The 23035-nt window shown below is 34.1% G+C and overlaps 3 protein-coding genes across 9 annotated transcripts; 1 reads left to right on the top strand and 2 right to left on the bottom strand.

Annotated features, from left to right (window-relative positions):
• Positions 1–1141: 1141 nt before the first annotated feature.
• Positions 1142–4284, bottom strand: LOC107906378 (uncharacterized). 5 transcript variants are annotated; one of them, XM_041093625.1, is made up of 4 exons: positions 4183–4284; positions 2013–3562; positions 1806–1856; positions 1142–1688 (listed from the first exon to the last, which is right to left on the bottom strand). In XM_041093625.1, exons 2-4 carry the CDS (start codon positions 2680–2682, stop codon positions 1540–1542), a joined length of 870 nt encoding a protein of 289 aa, XP_040949559.1. In that variant the 5' UTR covers positions 2683–3562; positions 4183–4284; the 3' UTR covers positions 1142–1539. The 5 variants fall into 5 exon arrangements, with proteins under 5 accessions (XP_040949559.1, XP_040949557.1, XP_040949560.1 ...); XM_041093623.1 differs by having other exon boundaries at positions 2013–3602; positions 4161–4281; XM_041093626.1 differs by having other exon boundaries at positions 1142–1708; positions 4161–4281.
• A 1251-nt stretch (positions 4285–5535) lies between these two features.
• On the bottom strand, positions 5536–9472 carry LOC107906377 (myb family transcription factor PHL6). Of its 3 annotated transcripts, none has more exons than XM_016833361.2 (8): positions 9165–9472; positions 7472–8461; positions 7068–7275; positions 6807–6883; positions 6667–6706; positions 6394–6466; positions 6231–6300; positions 5536–6093 (listed from the first exon to the last, which is right to left on the bottom strand). In XM_016833361.2, exons 2-8 carry the CDS (start codon positions 8096–8098, stop codon positions 5704–5706), a joined length of 1485 nt encoding a protein of 494 aa, XP_016688850.2. In that variant the 5' UTR covers positions 8099–8461; positions 9165–9472; the 3' UTR covers positions 5536–5703. The 3 variants fall into 3 exon arrangements, with proteins under 3 accessions (XP_016688850.2, XP_016688851.2, XP_016688852.2); XM_016833362.2 differs by having other exon boundaries at positions 8548–9308; XM_016833363.2 differs by having other exon boundaries at positions 8633–9269.
• Positions 9473–19744: 10272 nt separating this feature from the next.
• On the top strand, positions 19745–22169 carry LOC107903234 (organic cation/carnitine transporter 7). The gene is made up of 5 exons (XM_016829275.2): positions 19745–19901; positions 20310–20598; positions 20714–21429; positions 21520–21722; positions 21813–22169. The coding sequence occupies exons 2-5, from the start codon at positions 20318–20320 to the stop codon at positions 22050–22052; spliced, it is 1440 nt and encodes a 479-aa protein (XP_016684764.1). The 5' UTR covers positions 19745–19901; positions 20310–20317; the 3' UTR covers positions 22053–22169.
• The last annotated feature ends 866 nt before the right edge of the window (positions 22170–23035 follow it).

Here is a 23035-nt window from a genome sequence, read left to right as displayed (position 1 = left end):
ATCCATAGAATTTGAGCTCCAAGTTTATTTATTTTGAAAGTGTTGAAACCGAATTAATTCATTTATTATTAAATGAAATAATTTTTTTATATTGTGGATGAAAAATTAATTATTTATATTTAGTGATATAATAATTTATTAAAATAATTTATTATTTTAATAAATTATTTCATATTTCAATTTTATTTTAATAATAATTTTTAAATAATATTCTTCACATATTATTGAAAATATTCAATATTAATATTTTAATAACAAATCTTTATTACAATTATAAATATATTAATAATAATTTTTTTAGCATAAATGTTAAAATATGTTTAGTGTATGTAATCTCCACAAATTTGTAATTTAGTCTTTGTACTTTTATTTTTAAGAATTTAGTCCTATTTTTCAAATTTAAAAATCAAGTTCAATTGTTGACATTGTTACTTCTTCTTTTTTGTCAATTTTGTTGATGTCATATTTTAAAATAAAAAAATACCCACTTGGTAGTTATGTAAAAAATAAGGATGTAATGAACTTGAATTTAAGAAAATATTTTTAATATATGCAAAAATAATGTAAAATATAAATTTATAGATATAAAATAAATTCAATTAAACAATGAAAAGATAAGAAAATTTCAAGTGTAGGTTTGTTTCATTAAAAACAACTTTTAAGAAATATTTTTAAGAAATTTATCAAACAAGAAATAATATTTTGCACAGACTCATTTAAACAGTAGAAAATATTAACTTTTTAAAAAAATAAATTATTTTCCGAAATGTACCGTTAATTTATCAACTAACAAACCAGTTTATATATTCTGCCAGCATTTGCAGTATCGTAAAGCTTAGATTATTTTATCATAGATTTACATTTTCTTGGACAATTTCATTTTAAATAAATGATATCTTTTAAAGTTACTAGTATACATGCTTTACCATAGCATGGATATTTTTCTTTAAAATGATTCCTATCATGATATCTGTCAAAATTTCTGCATTTTTGGATCTCCATACTCCCTTTTATGTTGGTATTAAATAAGAAAACAGAAGGGATTCATAATTTATTCATGGACCTTACAAATGCAGATATGGTGAGACCCAAAACAATGCAGCTTAGCTTACACCACTGGTTTTTCATCAAAATCAACGTGTCAAACTTGTAATTTTGTTATATTGAACATTTACCGACATGGACATTCATCACTGTCTTTTACGTTACAAACTACTTTGATTGGTTTCATGTCAGTTTGTTTAATAACAGACATGCATGGTAACCCTTGTCTTTGCCAAAATGGTATTTGCCATAGGCTCCCTTAAAGCCTTACCCTTTTACCTGGGCTCTTCCTTAACTTCAAACGAAGGTCCTTCTCCATTGACAGCACTCTTCAAATCCTTCCAATTCGAATCACCGTTATCGGACCCGATCTCCGCCGTATCGTCCACTATCCACTCATTCACCGGACCTATCTCATCAGCCACAATGTCATAGTTCACACCCAACTGAGAGTGCTGCTGCTGCAGTTGCAGATTGTAATGAACAAATGTGAGATCACTTAACAGTTGTTCCTCGGTTCGATCCCTTCCTTTTGTCAGCAGCTTCTCCGCTAAACTTCGGTTGAGCCTGTATTTTGAAGCACCTACACAAGTCTGGCTCAATATTCTCGTCGCAAATCACTGCAACTCTGGATACTCTCCTCCCTAAGGTGACCACCACATAGCTAGATTCACATTAGCAGATGACAAAACTATGTTTAAAACAATCTAAAAATGTAAAAGAAATTGTGAGAGAGGATAGAATAATGGTTATTTCTTTACCAGGAGACAAGTTGGTTCTTTGCTGAACAGTACTTCCCTGTCTGAGAGCACCTTTACAATGTCGATAAGCATCGAGTTGTTATAAGATTTTATCTTGAATGGACTGATTTTGAATCATACGGACCATACAACATAATAGGCCGAAGCCGACCTCGAAATCACTTTGGAAATCAGTTGAATAGAAAAAACTTGGATTAAAAAAGTAACCTGCAGCGTGGAGGGGGCTATGGAGATGGCCATCCCAAATCTCATCAATCGCTTTCCAAAACGGCATATACTCAGATTTCCTGCTATTGCATCCCTCTATTGTTTCCTTCACTTGATCTATGGTTTCGTATATATATCCCATTTGCGGTTTATCCTCCCCATGCATCAAACATAGAACACGTATTAAAGGTAGTGTCAGCTTTACAACCATTCCGGCTCCTCTCCAGAACGAAGCATCGCCTACCAACTTCGCTACCCTCTTTCCCTCCACTGTAGAAGACCATGTTGTGTTGTTCCACGCGGATGATGTGAACATCGCCGTGATGTTTCTCTTTTCTGATATAATATTCTCTAGAGTCACAAAAGGCACGGCCGATTTTATCTTGGTAGGTTTAATAAGATCATGACCATCCATGTAATCTCGCCAAAGGTTTAATACCGTCACATGATCATGGATGAACTTCGAGATGGTTTTCGCCTTTTCTAATGTCCGTTGAACGTCACCCATATTCACGACCTCATCCAACAGTAGCTCAATACAATGAGATGCATTCACAGTCCAAAACACAGACTTCCACCGTTCCATGAACTGCTTGCCAACATCTCCCACCCAACCTGTTGTAGAAAAGGCAATGACTTGAACTACGTTTTCAGCCCCAACCTCATACATAACCCTATCCAACAATAACTGCAGCGTGTTAACATCATCAACCGAAGCTGAAACATCACAAGAGTGAAGATAAATCGGGCCCTCCGGACAGTCCGCGATAAAACTAACAAAGTTTCGACCTTGTTAGTCGATCCATCCATCCAACAAGATCCTGCATCCAGTGTTTCCCCATGACTGCCTTATCTTCTGCACATATTCTTGGATTTCCTTCACTTCATCCTTGAGAATCCACCCTTTCAGTTCCAGACAATCGGGGATCTTCTACTCTGCCTGACCCGGACCGCGAATATCATTCATCAACCTTTGGAAGCTTAGTGAGTTCACAAGCTTAAAATCGGTACCTGTTTCAAAGAAAAATCTACCAATGCATCTCTTGTTTTGCTTACCCGATTCTTGGTTCGGATCACCATAACAGCAGCACTTTGTGAAACCATCCTTTTGCAGGAAGCTACTGAATCTTCTAAATCATCTTCAGACATAGAATCTGTATTACCATATTCTCTACTCTCGTCACCAGAAGATTCAGAACTTTGATGCCTGGTTTTCTTGGCAACATTGTTATGGGGACATCCGTTCCGCTTCTGTGGAAAAGGTTGTCGATACAGATAAGGAGCATCGTTGTGGAGATGCTCTCTCCCTTGTACCATGTCTCTGAACAGCTTCTTGACATCTTGGGGAACCTTTTCGCAAGGGAGGACATTCCCACGTACACCTCCCAAGTGGTACTTGAGACGGGAAAACCCACTCATCTCTTTGTCACAGTAGTTGCATTTGATTCTCTTCTTTTTTACGTCCACAGTTTTACCATGATCACGAACATTGATGAAGACTTCACTTGATGCCATCTTATTTATTTCAAAGCCACACTGCAAGTTTGAACCTGGATTCACCCAAGTAATCTGTTCAGCAGTTTGACCAATCTTTGGATGCCAAGGTAACAAAAACGACCAACCAAAATTAGGATTTAATTCTTAAGCCACAACAATCCATCATAATTGAAGGGTAATATATGAAATGTAAAAGTGTACTTGACTGGAACATAGACATTATAAAAAACATAATGAAAAAAAAAAGAACGTTTAAAAAATAAAAATAAAAATAAATCAAATTGAATATAAAAGACTTTTGAGTTTTGAGTTGAAGCCATCAAAACAAACATAAAGCACCGACAAACAAAGAAAGAATTCATGAAACAAAACCCCATAAATCTGAAATGAAAAGAAAAGATAAATCCTTAATTTCAGGTGTATATAACAATAGCACAGACGATTTTTTTATCATAAGACAAACAAAGTAAAAAAAAAATGTTAGACAGAAAGGGAGATACCTTTGAGGGAGAAGTGAAGCTTAAAGGGTGAGTTTAAATGGGCAAAAAATTTATTTATGGGTAGTGTAAAAATAATAGTAGCAGTAAAATTAAATATTATAATAATATTATAATGTAAAATAAAAAATAAGCTAAATGTACATCATCATACCTAATCGTACATCAAAACTCACCGACTTTGGAATTTCAAGGGGAAGAAGAGTTGCTGGAAAAACAAAGCACAAGAAAGAAGCGCAGGGAGTAAGAAAAAGGTAAGAGCTTTGATAGTACTTCCCGAGTCTTGTCATTTGTGTGATTGATTTATTTTTCTTATAGTGGGTCAATTGCCAAGGAATCCCTGCGTGGACCAATGAATGGGACCCACACTTTCTCTTGGCCTTATCTTCAGAATTGGATATATGTAGCAAGTTATTGAGAATCTGTGTAATTTAATGTGATTTGTAGGTTTAATTCAATTTTTAACTAGAAATAAAAAAATATTAATTTAAGTTTGATTTTAAGAACAAATAATTAATGGTAAAAATATAAGAATGAAACTAATTATTTACTATAAATAAATTAATGAAATCAAGTATATTCAAAATAATTCATTACTAATTTTTTATTCTTGAAATGCACAGTTTAATTATATTCGAGTGTATTTATTAAAATGTATTATTTTTATTTATTAAAAATTTTGTACAATTTATTCAATGTTTGATCATTAATATAATTTTAAATTAAAAAAAACTATGAATAAAAGTTTATAATTCAAAAAAGGAGTCAATACTCAATGCTCTAAATTTCCAATTTTAAGTGATTTTTTTAGTTTTATTAAAAGTTTATATTATGAGTAATATAAATTAAGACCAAAAATAATATTTATATGTTATTAATTACAAATATTACAAAGAAAAATATTAATGGTCACTAAATTTCATTATAAGGATTGTTTCCCTTGTGCATAGGGGAGAGCATTTTTCGATTATAATTCATTTAATCGATTTAACCGATGGTTGGATTAAGCCAGACCAATGTCTAAATAGTGAGCTTAAAATTTTGCATAGATCCAGCCTAGTTTGACTCACGATCAGGCTTAGAGTAGACTTATTTAAGAGTCTGGCATCCATTGAATTTGGAAGACTCGTTTAAAATTTAAAAGAGTTCAAAAAAATATTAAGTTCGAAAAATGAGATTTGACAAAAAAAAAATTAAACTCATTTAAAATATGAGTCACCCAATTTTTAAAATTTGTAATATAATATTTTATATTATGTAATTTATACTATAAAAATTAAATATATAATAATAAAAATATTAGAATGTAAACATTAAATTAGGTATAAATAAGATTTTAATAAATGAACTTGAATTAATAATTTACAAATATGAATTAATTTAAACAAAATTTTAGGTCACTATTTTAAATTAAACCAGACTTAAATAAATATAAAATGTAATAATATCATGCACAAACCCAGCTGGCCTAAGTGGTGGATTAAAATTCAAAGAAACTAAAAATAAGTTTCATTTACCGGAAGAAAATATTGAAAGAAAATGAAGCTTTAAGCTGATTCATTGGCAAAATCCAATTCTCCGAATTTCCCAAATGTCATGCATACAAATGAAGCAAATCTAAATTCAATAACTTTTACACTAAATTAATGCGTATACAAAAGTTGGGGTGATTTAGAATCTGATGCAATAAAAGGAAATCATGAGTTGAGTTGGGTGAAGCTGTTATTGCACAGGATTTTCCACACCACAGCCTCGTCTATGGCCGACTCTGGCTTGTCCTCGAAGCGGAACCTTTTCAGCCTTGATTCAGTTTTACATTCATTGACACCGACACCGTTAGCTTTATGCTTTGATGGTAGAGATGATGCTGATGATGATTCGGTTTTAGATTCAGAGTGTTGGGAAGCTGAGACAACAGCAGATGGAGAAGAAGGCTGCTGCAATTCTGAGTTTTGGCTCGGAGGATCGGTTGGTGCTGACAAGCTTAGTGTAGGATTTAAGGCACTGCCAGCTTTCTGTTGTTCTTCCAAAATCTTCTGCAAATACCTTGCCTGTTCTTCTATGCGTAACTGAAGCAACCTTTGTAGCTGTGCATTGGATATAGAAATAGCACGACTCAGAATGCATGTATGGGACCGGTTATCTATTAGCTTATAATTTCTACTTATATAAAACAATCATTAAAAATTTCACAATGCTCTGGCTCTATGAACATAATAAATACCTCAAGCTGTTCATGTAATTGTTTCTGCACTTCAATCTGCATTTGCAGAGCTTCAGTGATCTGCATGCCCCTAGAACCAAAAAGGTGAACAAACATTTTACCCACATTCTTGTAAATAAATGAGAAAGTAGAAATACATTTAGAGAAATGAAACAACAGTTACCCATTTTTCTTTCCATCACTCTCACCAATGCTTAAAGCTGCTTTCTTTTCTCCAGAGCTCCAAGTCTTCTTCTCTGGATGTTCAAATAGACAGAAACATGTCAATGGATTTTTGAAACATGAGGTTAAATATCAGCATTTCAAATATGGTCTAGGAGCTGCACAAGAATAGTAAAAATGAAAATATTGAAGTAGTCATCAATATTTCTTGAAATATTAGTTTTACAAACACACACACACACAAACAAGTTATTTTTTATAAAGAATCTATTACCTTCTTTCTTCTCAGGCATATATTTGGCAAGTCGATATTTCTGTAAGGGTAAGACGTAGATAATAAAGATGTAAGATCAATATCTGTAGTACATAACAAAGAATATATGCTTCATTCATATTATAGAATTACTCAAGTACTTGTAAGTGGCTCTTCACGTGGTAGATAGTCAAACCTTCAACATTCATAAGCTTTAGCACACCCTTTGGAGTTGCCCCTGCATCATGTACAATATAATCAGCTTTTCCTATTTCTTTCTTTGTGTAATACAAATAGCTTATTTTATAAAAATATTGAGTTTTATTATGGAAATTTGTGTTGAATTATTTTCATTCGACTGAATTGACCAGAAAAAAAAACTAGCACAAGTTAATTCCTAGTAGATAGCATAACCTACTTACTTTCAGGCCCATCAAGCTTGCTGACAGCCTCTACAAAGCACTCGTGCAGCTCAGGAGTCCATCTCATTCTCGGCTTGTGAACAGCTGCCGGTCCGGACAGAGCAGGACTTACAGCAGCACTCATAGATGGTGTCGCAGAAGCCGAATTTCGGTTGCATGTCAACCCTACAGTTGGCTTTGATGAAGGTTGAGGTGATTCATATATTTCCTAAATGTGAACCGGTAGTTAAAGCAAGAAAGGGTGAGAATAAGAGTAAACTGACCCCTTTTCTTATCATTTTGCTCTTCTCATGTCTTCAGTCTCAGGTTTCACTTCAAATATCGTATCTCACTTACCCATAAATATACTTATTATCAACAATAGGATATTATGAAACTGTAATTCAATGATAGCCACAACTTACCTCAACTCTGGGATTTTCTCCATGGTCATCGATAGCAATGTCAAGTTCATCAGACAAGAAATGTAGCTCTACTTGCTCAGTGAGGATGAAATTATCCCTTTCACAATGCATACCATGAAAGCAACCATCATCGCGAGCATCTCCTGGAAAATTAAGGAAGTCCTTCATTATGACTTCTGAGTGGTCCACGTCATATGGATTGCACAAATCCTCAGTAAAAACCACGGGAGATTTCGATGAATCAACAGCAGAAAATAACTGGTGGCATGTGGGAGGATGTGGAAGAAATGGGAAATTTCCAAGCTGTCGCTGAGTTTCTGATGTAGACGAAGATGACAAATATAAACTGGTACAGAACACAGAAGAATGTGAAAAAGCACCCTTAGCATGAGAACTTGGAGAACTGGGGCTACTTGGTCCAGAGTTTAGCTCATTCTTTTTAAGTGGAAATAGAGATGAACATTCACCGGTCAACCAAGATGGACCTTCTAAGTCCCTACTTGGAAAATTATGAATTGGGGATACTGCAATGGGATATGATTCTACAATTCCCAAGCTAGGATCGCTCTGTGTAACAGATACAAAGCTAGGGTGATTTATGGTCTTGGATGATATCCCAACCTTCATCTTGTTCCTTAATGGACAGGTACCAAAATATTGTAGAAATGTAGAAGTCAACAATGAGAATCAGAGATCTTCGATAGCAGTTCAGTGATTGAAACTCAAGGCTATTTCAAGATTAAGCTTATAGCTAAGTTGAATAAATGTCCACCAGAATAGTCAGATACAGTGCATGTCTATGAAATTGAAAGGACTGCACTCTGTTATCACCAAAGTTACATTCTTCAGATAATCAAATCTTCAAACCTGAATCTGTTGCGCTGATCAATTTAAAGTGGAAAGAAATAAGTATCAAATCAACCCACCGACATTGAGATCAAAGTACATCATCATTTTAAGACAATAAACAATGTCTTCCCAGAAAAGGACCTGTAAAACAGAACAAAAGTTAAGCAATCAGCATAACAGCCACAAGGAAAGTAAAACATTTGCTGTCTAATATCAATTGAACTCACCATAATCGCAAACTTATAAGCACCACTCCCTTCAATAAATGCTAATTAAAGTAAGAAAAAATAGGTGGCCTGTGAGTTCACTTACATCTCTGGTTGCCAATTACCATACTTTCATAAGGTTAAACGACCATATAAGCCCCTTAAGGAATATGAACCTTCTGTTTCAAACCCCAGATTTCAGTAAAAGGTTCTTGGGGTCAATTTTCAAAAGAACATTGCTTAGACGGTTGTTTGAATGCTTAAACACAACTAGACCATCAAGACACAAATAAAAGTAGCTGGTAGGCTATAATTGTACAAGCAATTCCCTGTGCATAATCAGCGACCAGTCGCGATGTAACACTAAACCACAAAGCTGGTAACAGAAAAGGGTAAAAGATAACATTGAACAATGCTTATAAAACAAAAGGAAGACTTATAAACCACACACCACCTTTTGGTAAGCCATTGAAATCCCAGATACCAAAGAAAACCCACCCAGACTCAGAGCCGAGGAAATTCCGCACCCCCCCCCAAAAAAAAAAAAACCCAGATATACCAAGTCCCTGAGATTCAGAACCAACATATAGAAAGTATTTTAAAAAATGGGTAGAAGAAGATGGACAAAAAAGACATACCAAAAGTTATTTAGATTGTTTTACTTTGAGTAGAGTTTCGGATGGGATTTGCTAAACCTTCATTTCTCCCTCCCCAAACGTTCCATTGCAACAATAATAAGGGACAGCCAGAGTAAAATAGTAACTTAGAACGTCGTATAATTAAAGATAAAGTAGTAGGCCATCCCTTTACCTTTAAATTAATATTAATTAATGAAACAATACTAATCATTTCTCAAGTTTAGCATTGCAATTATCCATCATTGGTTTTATCTAGCAAGTTGCCAAGTTATTTTAATATCAAACAGTAGTTTGTTTCATCTGGTTTGGCCTTTGAAGGCAATGTTTCCCAAACGTTATTTTAATATCAAACAGTAGTTTGTTTCATCTGATTTGCTAAACCTTCATTTCTCCCTCCCCAAACGTTCCATTGCAACAATAATAAGGGACAGCCAGAGTAAAATAGTAACTTAGAACGTCGTATAATTAAAGATAAAGTAGTAGGCCATCCCTTTACCTTTAAATTAATATTAATTAATGAAACAATACTAATCATTTCTCAAGTTTAGCATTGCAATTATCCATCATTGGTTTTATCTAGCAAGTTGCCAAGTTATTTTAATATCAAACAGTAGTTTGTTTCATCTGGTTTGGCCTTTGAAGGCAATGTCCATTAGCAAAGGAGCTGCTATAATATATATATTGCTGGATAGCGAGCTTTGCAAACCTCAAACAACACTCATAAAAAAAACTGCACATTTGTCTTCCAATTAAACCAATGATGTCCTGAACCTACAACTAGTTAATGAATCACTGATTGGTTAATAAATCACAACTTGACAAATTTTAAAATTGTAAATTTTCGCTAAGATCACATGAAGATTCAAAATAATTGATTGCTGATGATTCTAATATATATATCTCAAAATTTCACATCACTATTATTTACATCAGACATGTAACTAAGTTTATCCCCGTTAAAAAAAATCTCAAATAAATTTATTCTCTAAGACTTCTCACGTTACACTTCTGAACTATCTTCATAATACCAAAAAGTCCTTCCTACCTTCGTCCTCCCTCTTTTTTCATCAAACCAACATCTTATTCCGTTGTTACCTCACTAGTCAATAAATAAATATATATACTAAGAATAGGCGCACGATTCAATCTGCAATTCTTGTTGTATGTCCTTATAAATATCAGACAAACAGAATACTAGTGCTCAAATAAATTACTCCTTGCCAAAACGATTGAATAAATATGGGGCCCTCAAGTGTGGGTCCTTTGAATGATGTCAGGGTTGCTTAAAACAGGTTGGGAAACAAAGTGGAGATGATTACTAAAAATCTATGGTGAGAAAGACTAAAAAAGGATTGTGAGTTGTGACACATCCTCTTAATCACCACAAAAATAGATTAAAGATTGTGATATGCTAATTCTAGTGGTGGTAGTTGATTCCTGTTCTACCCATTCATTGGTTAAACAACCAATCTTTTTATTCTCCTTTGCCTATTGGGATTGGGATCGTCTCCTTTTGCCCTCTCTTAAATCATAATGCAATATATATATTGTTTTCCCTTTGTTAAAAGCCTAGTGGTTATTCTTGGTAGTAGTATTTAAACAGTTAATCGAATTAAATTAGTATTAATTGAATTAATTAAATTTTTTAATTATTTAATCGTTAATTGAGTCAGAATATTTCGATTAATTCGGTCAATTAACCTTACATCTTTGGAAAATAAATTCAATTATATTTTTAAACTTTTACTACATATTGTCCTTTTTTCCACAAAAAAGTCAAGCATTTAATTTTACTTGCATTTAAGTTCTTGATTTAGTTGGTAGAGAATTATCAAAAAAAAACCTTTCTATATACAAAGGAAGTTATCTATACTTATATTGAAGTATCTCATTAAGTTGATGGTCAGGATGTTCATCGCCTCAAGTGTGGCTTGGGTACGAGTTGCGTTAGTCTCGTTGTTGTTATGGTTTTACCCTCTTGTAGTTCACAAAAAAAAAAGCCAACGGAGCAACAATTTAATTGGAAATTTACTTGTATTATTATAAGGATGCTTTTGTCTTATTTTTATATAAAATCAATAAAAACTCAATTATGATGAGATTTCAAACTCATGACACAATGAATTTTTTTAAAACATTAATCTCATTATACGTATTTATAACATCTGCTATTTTTTATATAATGTCTAGAGCTAAAATTCAATTGGTCATGACACAATGAATTTTAAATATTTAACTTTACCATTCCAATAGAAAATGATTTATTTTTATAAAAAAAATTAATAAATATATTTATTACATATATTATTCACACGAGAAATGGTCATAATTTAATAAATTCCTAAATCGCATGTCTGTTTTAATCACACTATTAACCAACTCAAAATTCTTCTAAAACCAAGCTTTTATAAACTAACCCAATGTTGATTTATGTTTTGCTTTGTTTGAAAACCACATAATTAGTTGAGTGGGGACAGACGACAACCATGGGGAACCCAGGGGCAAAAATGGCAGTTTGTTCTTTCACACTAAAAAATGCGACTTGCATCATCAACATCAATAATACCTATTATTCTTTACCTTAATAATTCAATTCAACCAGCCACATTATTTCATTTTGTTTTATGTAAATCTTAATCCCTCAGCTCTTTTATAAGCTTATTATTAAACTCAATTTGACAACACTGTTTGTTGATGATATGGAAATAGTTTTAAAAATTAACTAAATTTTAACGTAACTCGACCAAATAATAATAAAATCACACAAATGAAATTACATAACTATAACCATACCTTTTATTTTATATTATTGCTAGAAGTCTAGTCAGCAAGACAGAATAATTATTTGTAGGAAACGAGAAAGAAATCCCATTTTGAAGTAATTGAGAAACTTGGATGGCTCCCTCCCATTTCAGATTTATAGCTTCACCCACAATTTTTTTAACCTTGTAAAAACAAACATCAACCATATAATATATTTAAAAGAATATATATATTTTTCATATAAAACTATTAATGTTAAGTAAGTTGTACCTTGATTCACTGATATGTTGCGCAATAGCAATCCTCTACGAAATAAATAAAAAATTAAAATTATTAATTTTGATAGGCGCATCCGAGATATATACCATAAGCACATATTTTTTAATGAAATATCATTTTATAAGATTATATTATTTTACAAAATAATTTTATATAACATAAAGTTATGATTTTATGTCTTTATAAGACGTACAAAAAAAAAAGTCTTTATATAATACAACTATCCTTTATATGTTTCTGTCGTCGAATTAAGGTTACGAGATGCTATCACGCATAATAAAACAAAATCATGTTATATCAATGTAAATTTTTCCAAAAGATCAATGATCATCAGATTTATAATAAAAAAATATGATATTTGTATATTATCGAGGTTAAAACGAATTCAGGGAAGCTCTAAAATAGTTTAAAACGAAGCAATGACTCATTTGAAACAATTCAAAAAAAGAAAAAAAATACAAAACAAGGATCACACAATCGTGTTGTCACATGGTATGCAAGGACAGAAATCGTGTAAGTGAAGTCACATGATCGTGCCTTCAGACTGTATAACAAACTGTGACCATATGTGCTAATTAAAACTTAAATCACACAAAACACACGACCATGTACCATACACTAAACTTTTCTAAACAATAAATTATTGTTATCTACCAACTTTATAAATTATTTACGTGAAATGTTAGTATAGCTTTGTAAGCTTTGTAAATTGTCGGGACGGAGACAGCAAAATATGCGAACAATAAAAGAATTGGTCCTCTCAAATAAAAATAATTTTCCTTTTCTTTTTATACCTAGATTTTCAATTAAGACATGATTGGTGGTTTTTTCCTTGTTTAGTTTTTGAAAATTATGTGAAATAAGAGGTGGTTGCTGTATTGGAAAAAAAACAAAATGAAGTTTTTCATCAACCAAAATCATTTCTTTAATTTCCAAAATAATCTTTTGATTGTTTTTCTTTGTATGGAAAGGTTGGTTTGCAGTCTGCAAAAAAAAATTAAGAGGCAGTATTGCAATTTTTAAAAATATAAGGAAAAAAAGTGCTAAAGGAAAAACTTTAGTATGTGCTCAGTTAAGCATGGTAAGAGTAAAATTTGGATATCCAAAAATCCAACATCCAACCTCTACTAAGGCACACACTCTCATTGAATTTAAGTAACATAGAAATTAGATTAAAGTTACAATAATTCAAAGTAAGCAGCCCTTTATTTAAAAGAAAATATTACCCTTTAAAAAACAACTCACCTAAAAAATAAATACTAATTAATAATTTATTACAAATACGATTTTCGCGGTGCAATAAAGTCTAATACATAATAAATTTCTTTTATGAACTAAGTAATGCATAATAAGTTCATTTGAAATACGTTTTTATTTCTAATAGATTGCATAGAATAAACCAAAAAGAATTGAAGAAAAAAGCTTATAATTTAATCGGTGGGATAAATTTGGTTTTAAAATTTTGAGAAATCAATTAAATTATTTATTAGGCATCACTGTAATTTTTTTTGTCTAAAAATATCTATAGCCTCTCTCCAACTCATAAATAAGAGGATAATGCGATTCAGCACACTTCTATATCCTCCTGTATTAGCAATAATATCCATGCGATGTTGTTCCAATAGGGTCGGAAGCGTGTAAATTATTGTACTAAAAAAATCACACAAAGTTCAATTCCCAGGGAAGAGAGGTGGATCACATGGATCTCTTAAATACCAAGTCTTTCCTTAGACAGAATATCCCTTCTATAGTAATTTAATAGCACAATTAAATACTACTATTATACCCTCAAATATTGAAAGAAAAATAGGACAAGAAAGAACACAAGAGATTTAACGAGGTTCGGTAAATTATACCTACGTCCTCGGGCACTAACACCAGATGATAACTTTGCTATCTCCAAAGTATTACAAACAAATAGAATTTCTTAAGAATTCTCAAATGGGAGAAGAGAGAAAACTAAGAGAGAAAGATTGGTTGGGATGAATTGAAATGAGAAATGAGAAGGCCTATTTATAGTTGAGGTTTAAGGACCAAACAATAAATAGCCCATTATCTCAAGGACCAAAAAAAATTATCCCATGCCACTTTTTCAAAGTCAACTTTAGGGTGCTAAACTTGCACCACTTTGTATTGTTTGCCATTAATGTTGTCTCCCATTAATGTTAACAATCTCCACCTTGAAGATTTGATTAGGATAATCACATCTTCACACACTTCCTTCAACTCCCCAAATTCGATAAAGCTATCTTTTGTAGTGCCTACAAATGCACTCTCGAGCGCCATACACCTGAAGGTGCTCAAATTCTCAGGATGTTAATCAAGTTCAAACAATGATTAAACTTGATTGTTGTTACCACCTTAGTCATCATATCTGCGGGATTATCTGCTGTCGGAATCTTCTGAAGTAGAATTTTTCCTTTTTCAAAGACTTCCCGCACAAAGTGATATCTTACGTCGATATGCTTGGTTCTTGAATGATAGACTTGATTTTTCGCTAAATGAATAGCGCTCTGACTGTCACAATATAAACTTATGTGACTTTGAACAAGTCCTAAGTCTTTCAACAATCCATTAAGCCAAATAGCCTCCTTAACAGCTTCTGTAACTGCCATATATTCTGCCTCTGTAGTAGACACAGCTACTGTAGACTGTAAGGTAGACTTCCAACTCACAGGGGCTTTCGCAAGAGTAAACAGATACCCCGTAGTTGAACGACGTTTATCTAAATCACCAGCAAAGTCGGAATCAACATATCCAACTACAAACTGACCAAGTGCTTCATCCTGTTCAAAAATTAAACCAACATCTACGGTTTTTCGAAGATACCGTAGAATCCATTTCACAGCTTGCCAATGTCCTTTTCCAGGATCATGCATATACCTGCTCACAACTCCAACAGCTTGTGAAATGTCAGGCTTCGTACACACCATCGCATACATCAAACTCCCAACTGCATTAGCATATGTGACTTTCGCCATATATTCTCTTTCATCTTCAGTCTTCGGAGATAATTGAGCACTAAGTTTCAAATGAGAAGCAAGTGGGGTACTTACATGTTTTGTGTTTTCATTTACTCCAAAACATTGTAATACCTTTTTCAGATATTGCTTCTGATTTAAACAGAGCTTGCCTCTCTGTCTATCTCTACTTATCTCCATGCCGAGAATCTTCTTGGCCTCACCTAGATCTTTCATCTCGAACTCTTGATTCAACTGAGCCTTCAGCTTATCTATCTCTTTTTGGCTCTTCGAAGCGATTAACATATCATCAACATACAAGAGTAGATAAATGAAAGATCCGTCATGCAGCTTCTGCAAATACACACAATTGTCATATTTGATTCTTGTGTACTTCTGCCTTCTCATAAAGCTATCAAATCGCTTGTACCACTGCCTCAGGGATTTCTTCAATCCATATAGCGATTTGTTCAGCTTACAAACCCAATTTCTACCACCAGCATCTGTGTATCCTTCGGGCTGAGTCATATAGATCTCCTCTTCTAACTCACCATGCAAGAAAGCCGTCTTAACATCAAGTTGAGCTAGCTCCAAATTCAACTGTGCTACCAAGGCCAACAAAATTCTAATGGAGGAATGCTTCACAACAGGGGAAAATACATCATTGTAGTCAATTCCCTCCTTCTGAGCGTAGCCTTTAGCTACCAATCTTGCCTTGTAGCGAATATCCTTCTTGCTAGGAGATCCATCTTTCTTTGCGAATACCCACTTGCATCCGATTGCCCTTTTACCTTTCGGTAATTGCGCCAACTCCCAAGTATTGTTCTTCCGGAGAGACTGCATTTCTTCATCCATGGCGCTTTTCCATTTATCACTTTCTAAGCTTTGCATTGCTTCTTGATAAGTGATAGGAATATCATCAACAACGGGAAGGGCGTAGGCCACCATATTAGTAAATCGAGCAGGTTTACGAATTTCTCTCCGTGGCCTTGCAACTGCAACTGGTTCTGGTGTACTTAGTGGTTCTTGGGTCAGAACCTCTTCAACCTCTAATTCCTCCATTGTGGCTGGAGAATTAGACTTATTAACTGGGCAAATCCCCATCTGCTCAAACTCCACCTGTTTTGGAGTACACTCCACCTGCTGTGGAGTATTGCTCGTCTGAATATCTTTATCTGCTACCTTTTTCAATGTGGCAGATTCATCAAAGGTAACATCTCTGCTACAGATCATTTTCTTTGTGCTTAAGCACCAAAGACGAAATCCCTTCACTCCAGAAGTGATTCCCATAAAGAGAGCTTTCTTTGCCCTCGGATCTAACTTTGACTCCTTCACATGGTAATATGCAGTGGATCCAAACACATGTAAGGAATCATAATCTGTAGCCGGTTTTCCAGACCATACCTCTATAGGAGATTTTCTTTCTAATGCAGATGATGGCAAACGATTAACAAGATGGCCAGCGTATGTCACAGCCTCAGCCCAAAATTGCTTGCCCAACCCAGCATTGGACAACATACATCGAACTTTCTCCAGCAATGTTCGATTCATACGCTCTGCCGCTCCATTCTGTTGTGGTGTATCCCTAACTGTGAAGTGTCGAACAATACCATACTCTTGGCACACATCGAAGAACGGATCACTTTTATATTCCCCTCCATTGTCCGTCCTAAGCCGCTTGATTTTCTTGCCAGTCTGGTTTTCGATCATAGTTTTCCATTTAAGAAAAACTCCAAGCACTTCATCTTTAGTTTTCATGGTATACACCCAAACTCTTCTGGAAAAGTCATCAACAAAAGTAACAAAGTAGTGTTTTCCTCCCAATGAAGGTGTCTTGGAAGGCCCCCACACATCTGAGTGAACATATTCCAAAATACCTTTTGTATTATGGATAGCAGTACCGAATTTCACTCTCTTTTGCTTTCCCAGAACACAATGCTCGCAAAATTTTAATTTGCAAGCCTTTGCACCTTTCAACAATCCTTGCTTTGCCAGAATTTGCAAGGATTTTTCGCTGGCATGTCCCAACTTCATATGCCACAACTGTATTGAGTCCAATTCTTTATTGCCGGAAGCTGCAGCGACTGCTCCAATAACTGTATTACCTTGGTAGTAATACAAGTTATTTTTCCTGATGCCCTTCAATATCACAAGTGCGCCAGATGTCACTTTCAAAACCCCATCTCTCATAGTAACAACTGAACCATTGGATTCTAAGGCTCCCAATGAGATGAGATTTTTCTTCAAACTGGGCACGTACCGAACATCAGTCAGAACTCTGGTTGATCCATCTTTATTCTTTAATTGGATTGAACCTATCCCAACAGTTTTACAGGCATTGTCATTGCCCATATAAACAACTCCTCCATTTAGTTCTACTAAATCAGAGAACCACTCCCGGTTAGGGGACATATGATAGGTACAACCCGAATCCAATATCTGAATGGAACGACGATGATGATGCAACCAGTGATAGTTCAGAGTCACTAGTATCATGCTTAGCAACACAAGCATCTACAGCAGCTTTTCCCTTATTCTTCAGCTTTGGACAATTTTTCTTCCAGTGGCCTTTCTCATGACAAAAAGCACATTCATCTTTCCCGAGCCTGGACTTTGACTTTGATCTCCCCTTTTGAGTTTTCTTCCGAGTGTATGAACGACCTCGGACTACTAAAGCTTCTGTATCTCCGATTGAGTTTTTCTATTTGTCCTTCTTTCTCTGTTCATAACTGTATAAGGCCGCACAGACTTCGCTCAGAGATATATCACTCCTGCCATGAAGTAGAGTAGTTTCTAGGAACTCAAACTCCTCAGGAAGTGACCCCAACAGCATCAAAGCCAAATCTTCATCTTTGAATGTCTCATCCATATTCAGCAAATCAGTGACTAACTGATTAAATTTGGTGATGTGATCATTCATTGTGGTACTTGGGACGTATGTGAAGCGAAACAGTCTTTTCTTCAAGTGGAGCTTATTTTGACTGTTTTTCTTCAAAAAATTTTCTTCAAGTGCCACCCACAACTTATTTGCAGAAGTTTCCTTTGAAAAAGCATACCTCTGCTCTCGAGAAAGGCATGATCGAATTGTGCCACATGCCAACCGATTGATCGCCTTCCAATCTTTCTCCTGTACATCATCTGGTTTCTCTTCATCAATGGCAATGTCTAGACCCTGCTGAAAAAGGGCATCTAGAACCTCACTTTGCCACATACCAAAATGGCTCGTGCCATCAAAGATCTCCACGGCCAATCTTGCATTTGCAATTGTCGGTCTTGTCCACATGGACGATGTTGAAGCTCCTACACCGACCGTTTTCTCCATAATCTTTCAATATACCTAAGGAAATCTTTTCTGATGTGGAAGATCAGTTCAAACTGCAACCACAGAGCATACTACGATTAACCTTCGGCTCTGATACCACTTGTTGTTCCAATAGGGTCGGAAGCGTGTAAATTATTGTACTAAAAAAATCACACAAAGTTCAATTCCCAGGGAAGAGAGGTGGATCACATGGATCTCTTAAATACCAAGTCTTTCCTTAGACAGAATATCCCTTCTATAGTAATTTAATAGCACAATTAAATACTACTATTATACCCTCAAATATTGAAAGAAAAATAGGACAAGAAAGAACACAAGAGATTTAACGAGGTTCGGTAAATTATACCTACGTCCTCGGGCACTAACACCAGATGATAACTTTACTATCTCCGAAGTATTACAAACAAATAGAATTCCTTAAGAATTCTCAAATGGGAGAAGAGAGAAAACTAAGAGAGAAAGATTGGTTGGGATGAATTGAAATGAGAAATGAGAAGGCCTATTTATAGTTGAGGTTTAAGGACCAAACAATAAATAGCCCATTATCTCAAGGACCAAAAAAAAATTATCCCATGCCACTTTTTCAAAGTCAACTTTAGGGTGCTAAACTTGCACCACTTTGTATTGTTTGCCATTAATGTTGTCTCCCATTAATGTTAACATGCGATTTGAGCTAAGACTCAATCAACTATTTGTATGACTAAATTAATTAATAAGTCAGATGAATTGAATTGAATGATATAAAAAAACAAACTATTTATATTATTAAATTATAATATATTTTTCTTCATTTAAAAATAATTTAAGTTGGGCCTTAAAGTATGTTTGATTATAATTTTACTTATTTTATTTTTAAATAAAATGGTAAATTTATTCTTTTGTATAAACAAGATAGTGGGCAAAGCCGAAGCCATCCTGCATTCCTGCTCGTATGTTAAAGGATTACTAATGGGCCTATGATTGGATTGGATACAATCCATTCACTCAAAAAAGGAAGCTTTGAAAAAACCAGGTGTAATAATATTCTAAAAAAAACCAAGGAAAGGGAAAAGCTAGTTTAAGAAGTAGCGGAAAAAGTTAACATGTTCCTAAAACCATGGATCTACTCTGATTTTAATTTGAAGGAAGTCCGACATACACTACTGAATTCGTCAAAACCACCTTGAGAAAATCCGGACAGGCACAACAAACAAAACCCACTTATTTTTAATGTTTTATTTTTTAAAAACCAATAAAGTATTATTGTTTCCCCCCTTTTTATTCTTAAAAAACGATACAGAAAAGAAAATAGAACATCCAACCGTGAAAAAAACAGAAGAAGATTTATTAACAACAAAGAAAAGATTCTGATCATCAACAAAATTTTTAACTTCATTTAACGTTTGCATTTCCTTACCTTGAAGCCTGAATCAGGTTATTTTTCGTTTTATTTCTAGTTGCTCCATGATATTGTCTAATCAACCTTCCTCCTATTCTTTCATATTATGATTCTGAAAATCTTGAAATTTGATGTAAGGACTAGTACTTAATTTCACCAGTTAAGTGATATTTAAACACAAAAGAAAAACACGGTTAATTCTAAATTATTTAGTTTGAATTCAATAAAAAGTAATGTAATTTAAAAAACAAAAAACTAGTAAATGTTTTTTGGGGTTATGCTTGTGAAGGTTTTGGCAGTAGGAAGATCGATAATATTATTGAATAGCTCAAGTGTTAAAATTTATGTTTAGATACGTCAAGTGGTTCAACATTAATAAAATGGTATATATGTTGAAGCAAATGTGGTGATATATTAGATTTGTCTAACCTGATTTGGAGCAGTTGGCAAGATGGGAGGAGGAGGAGGAGGAGGAGGAGACACATTCACTGTGGACGATGCACTTTTGACCTTGGGGTTTGGCAAATACCAGTATTTTGTGCTTGCTTATGCTGCACTGGCTTGGGTCTCAGAAGCCATGGAAATGATGCTTTTGTCGTTTATAGGACCAGTACTTAAAAGAATATGGCGTCTTTCAGCCAAAGAACAAAGCTTGATAACTAGTGTGGTATTCATCGGTATGCTAGTCGGAGCCTATTCTTGGGGTGTAATCGCAGATAAATATGGAAGAAGGTGGGAACACTTTCTGCACTCAAATCTCTGCTTCAATTGTCTATTTAACACCACATTTTAAAACCCACGTACTGCTGCACGAGAATTTGATATAGATATACATGTATCACCTCAGGAAAGGTTTCCTTATGACCGCACTGGTCACTACTTCAGCAGGCTTTATGAGTTCCTTCTCACCAAATTACGCCACATTGCTGGTTCTTCGTTGTGTGGTGGGTATTGGGTTGGGAGGAGGGCCTGTGCTTTGCTCTTGGCTGCTAGAGTTCATTCCTCCCCCAAACAGAGGCACTTGGATGGTTGTTTTCCAAGCATTTTGGACTGTGGGCGCTGTTTTTGAAGCTTCCATCGCATGGGCTGTGATGCCAACACTGGGTTGGAGATGGCTGCTTGCTTTTTCTTCCATCCCTTCATTTGGTCTCCTTATCTTCTATTTATGCACACCCGAGTCACCGAGATACCTCTGCTTGAACGGTAAGATAAAGGAGGCCAAGACTATTCTGGACAGAATAGCTAAAGTCAATGGCACCGAAGTGCCTTCTGGAACCCTTGTTTCTGATGACGACGTAGTTGCGTCCGACCAAGATTCAACTCCTACAAAGAGGCATAAACAAGGAGCCCTGACAACCATATTGAAGCTTCTTTCACGAGAATTAATCAGGCCAACCCTACTCTTATGGGTTGTCTTCTTTGGAAATTCATTTTCCTACTATGGCCTAGTGTTGCTCACAACCGAGCTAAACGCCGGACGCAGTGCATGCGCCGGCCACAAAGTGAAAGCCGAAGAAACCGAGGATGTTAACTACAAAGATGTTTTCATCACCACTTTTGCAGGTGCTTCAAGTCTCACTCTCACTCATATATATATATACTAATTTCATCTACTTGGGTTTAATTAATTTGAGGTTTGATTTGGTTGCATAGAGTTTCCGGGGCTCATCATAGTAGCATTGACAGTAGATCGAGTGGGTCGTAGGCTTTCGATGGCAGTTTTGTTCTTCATCTGTTGCGTCCTGATATTCCCCTTGGTATTCCAGCAGTCTGAAATGGTAACAACGGGGCTTCTCTTCGGCTCTCGAATATGCATCACTGCAACCTTCACCACATTGTTTATATATGCTCCGGAGGTAAAAATTAAAAAAACTTTGAATCAATGAGTTTCTCTGCTGACTTGCAATGCAAGCAGTTGATTTGTTGGAATTCATAACAATATGTAGATATATCCAACGGCGGTAAGATCAACGGGCTTTGGAGCGGCAAGCTCGATGGGAAGAATTGGAGGGATGGTGTGCCCCTACGTAGCAGTAGCATTAGTGCAGGGATGTCACGAAACAGCTGCCATAGGGATGTTTGAGGTGATCATAATTTTATCAGGGGTATGCATTTTGCTGATCCCAATAGAGACCAAAGGTCGGAAGTTGAGTGATGACGTTAAGCAGAAGTGTCAACCTGTTTAGTTGTATATCACTCAAACTTATCAGGGCTTCAATCCGCCCTTCCTATCTCTCTAACAGAAGTAGCGTCAAATTATTACATTGAAATATTTAAATAAAAGATAAATACAATTTGACCTCTATTATTCCATGCTCTCCCTCCTCCTTTACATTCTTTTCATTTCTCTAAAAACAATAACATGCCCCTAAAATCAAAATTATCACATTCTTTAAATGGTTAAATTGCATTGTGATCCTTAAAAATGATAAAATTTTAATCTAACTTTTTAAAAATTATAAATATATGAACTAATGTAACAAAAAAATTACATTTTAACTCTAAAAAAATGCATATTTAATTCTGACCTGTTAAAAACTGATCTCTTTTATAAATAATTTACTAATTTTTCAAATCCTATAAAAATATTTTTGAAAAAGGAAGAATATAATATATATTTTTAAAACATTGACACAAACATGGCAAATTCTGGTGAAGCGATCTCTTATTACGTAACTTTTAACAATTATTTTTATATTTTTAATTCAATTTTAGATTAAAAAAAAGATTTCTAATTAATTTGTAGATACAATAAATTTTATTTTAATAATATTAAAACAAGCAATTAGTATATTTTAAAAAAAGAATATTAAGGATAAATAATTATATAATAAGTCACTTACAATATATCACATGAAATATTGTTAAAGTATAACATAACATAAAAAATTATGTGATAATGATATGAATTCATAAAATAAAAAAACGCATCAAATTTATATATAAAACTAAAAAATTAATCTAAAAAATATATTTATAAAAAATACATATTAATAAATGAGGGTTTAATTAAAATAATAAAATTAAAATATCATAAATCATAATATTTCGTCATATAGCCTTTATATATTTTTAAATTTAATATAAAAAGATTAAAAAACTTAATTTATTTTGTAACAACATTTATTATATTATAAAATTGTTACGTATTAATAAAATTTTTAATTAA

The sequence above is a fragment of the Gossypium hirsutum genome, chromosome D05, assembly GCF_007990345.1.
Source record: "Gossypium hirsutum isolate 1008001.06 chromosome D05, Gossypium_hirsutum_v2.1, whole genome shotgun sequence".
NCBI classification, from domain to species: Eukaryota; Viridiplantae; Streptophyta; class Magnoliopsida; order Malvales; family Malvaceae; genus Gossypium; species Gossypium hirsutum.
This window is presented reverse-complemented; position numbering and strand designations above follow the sequence as displayed.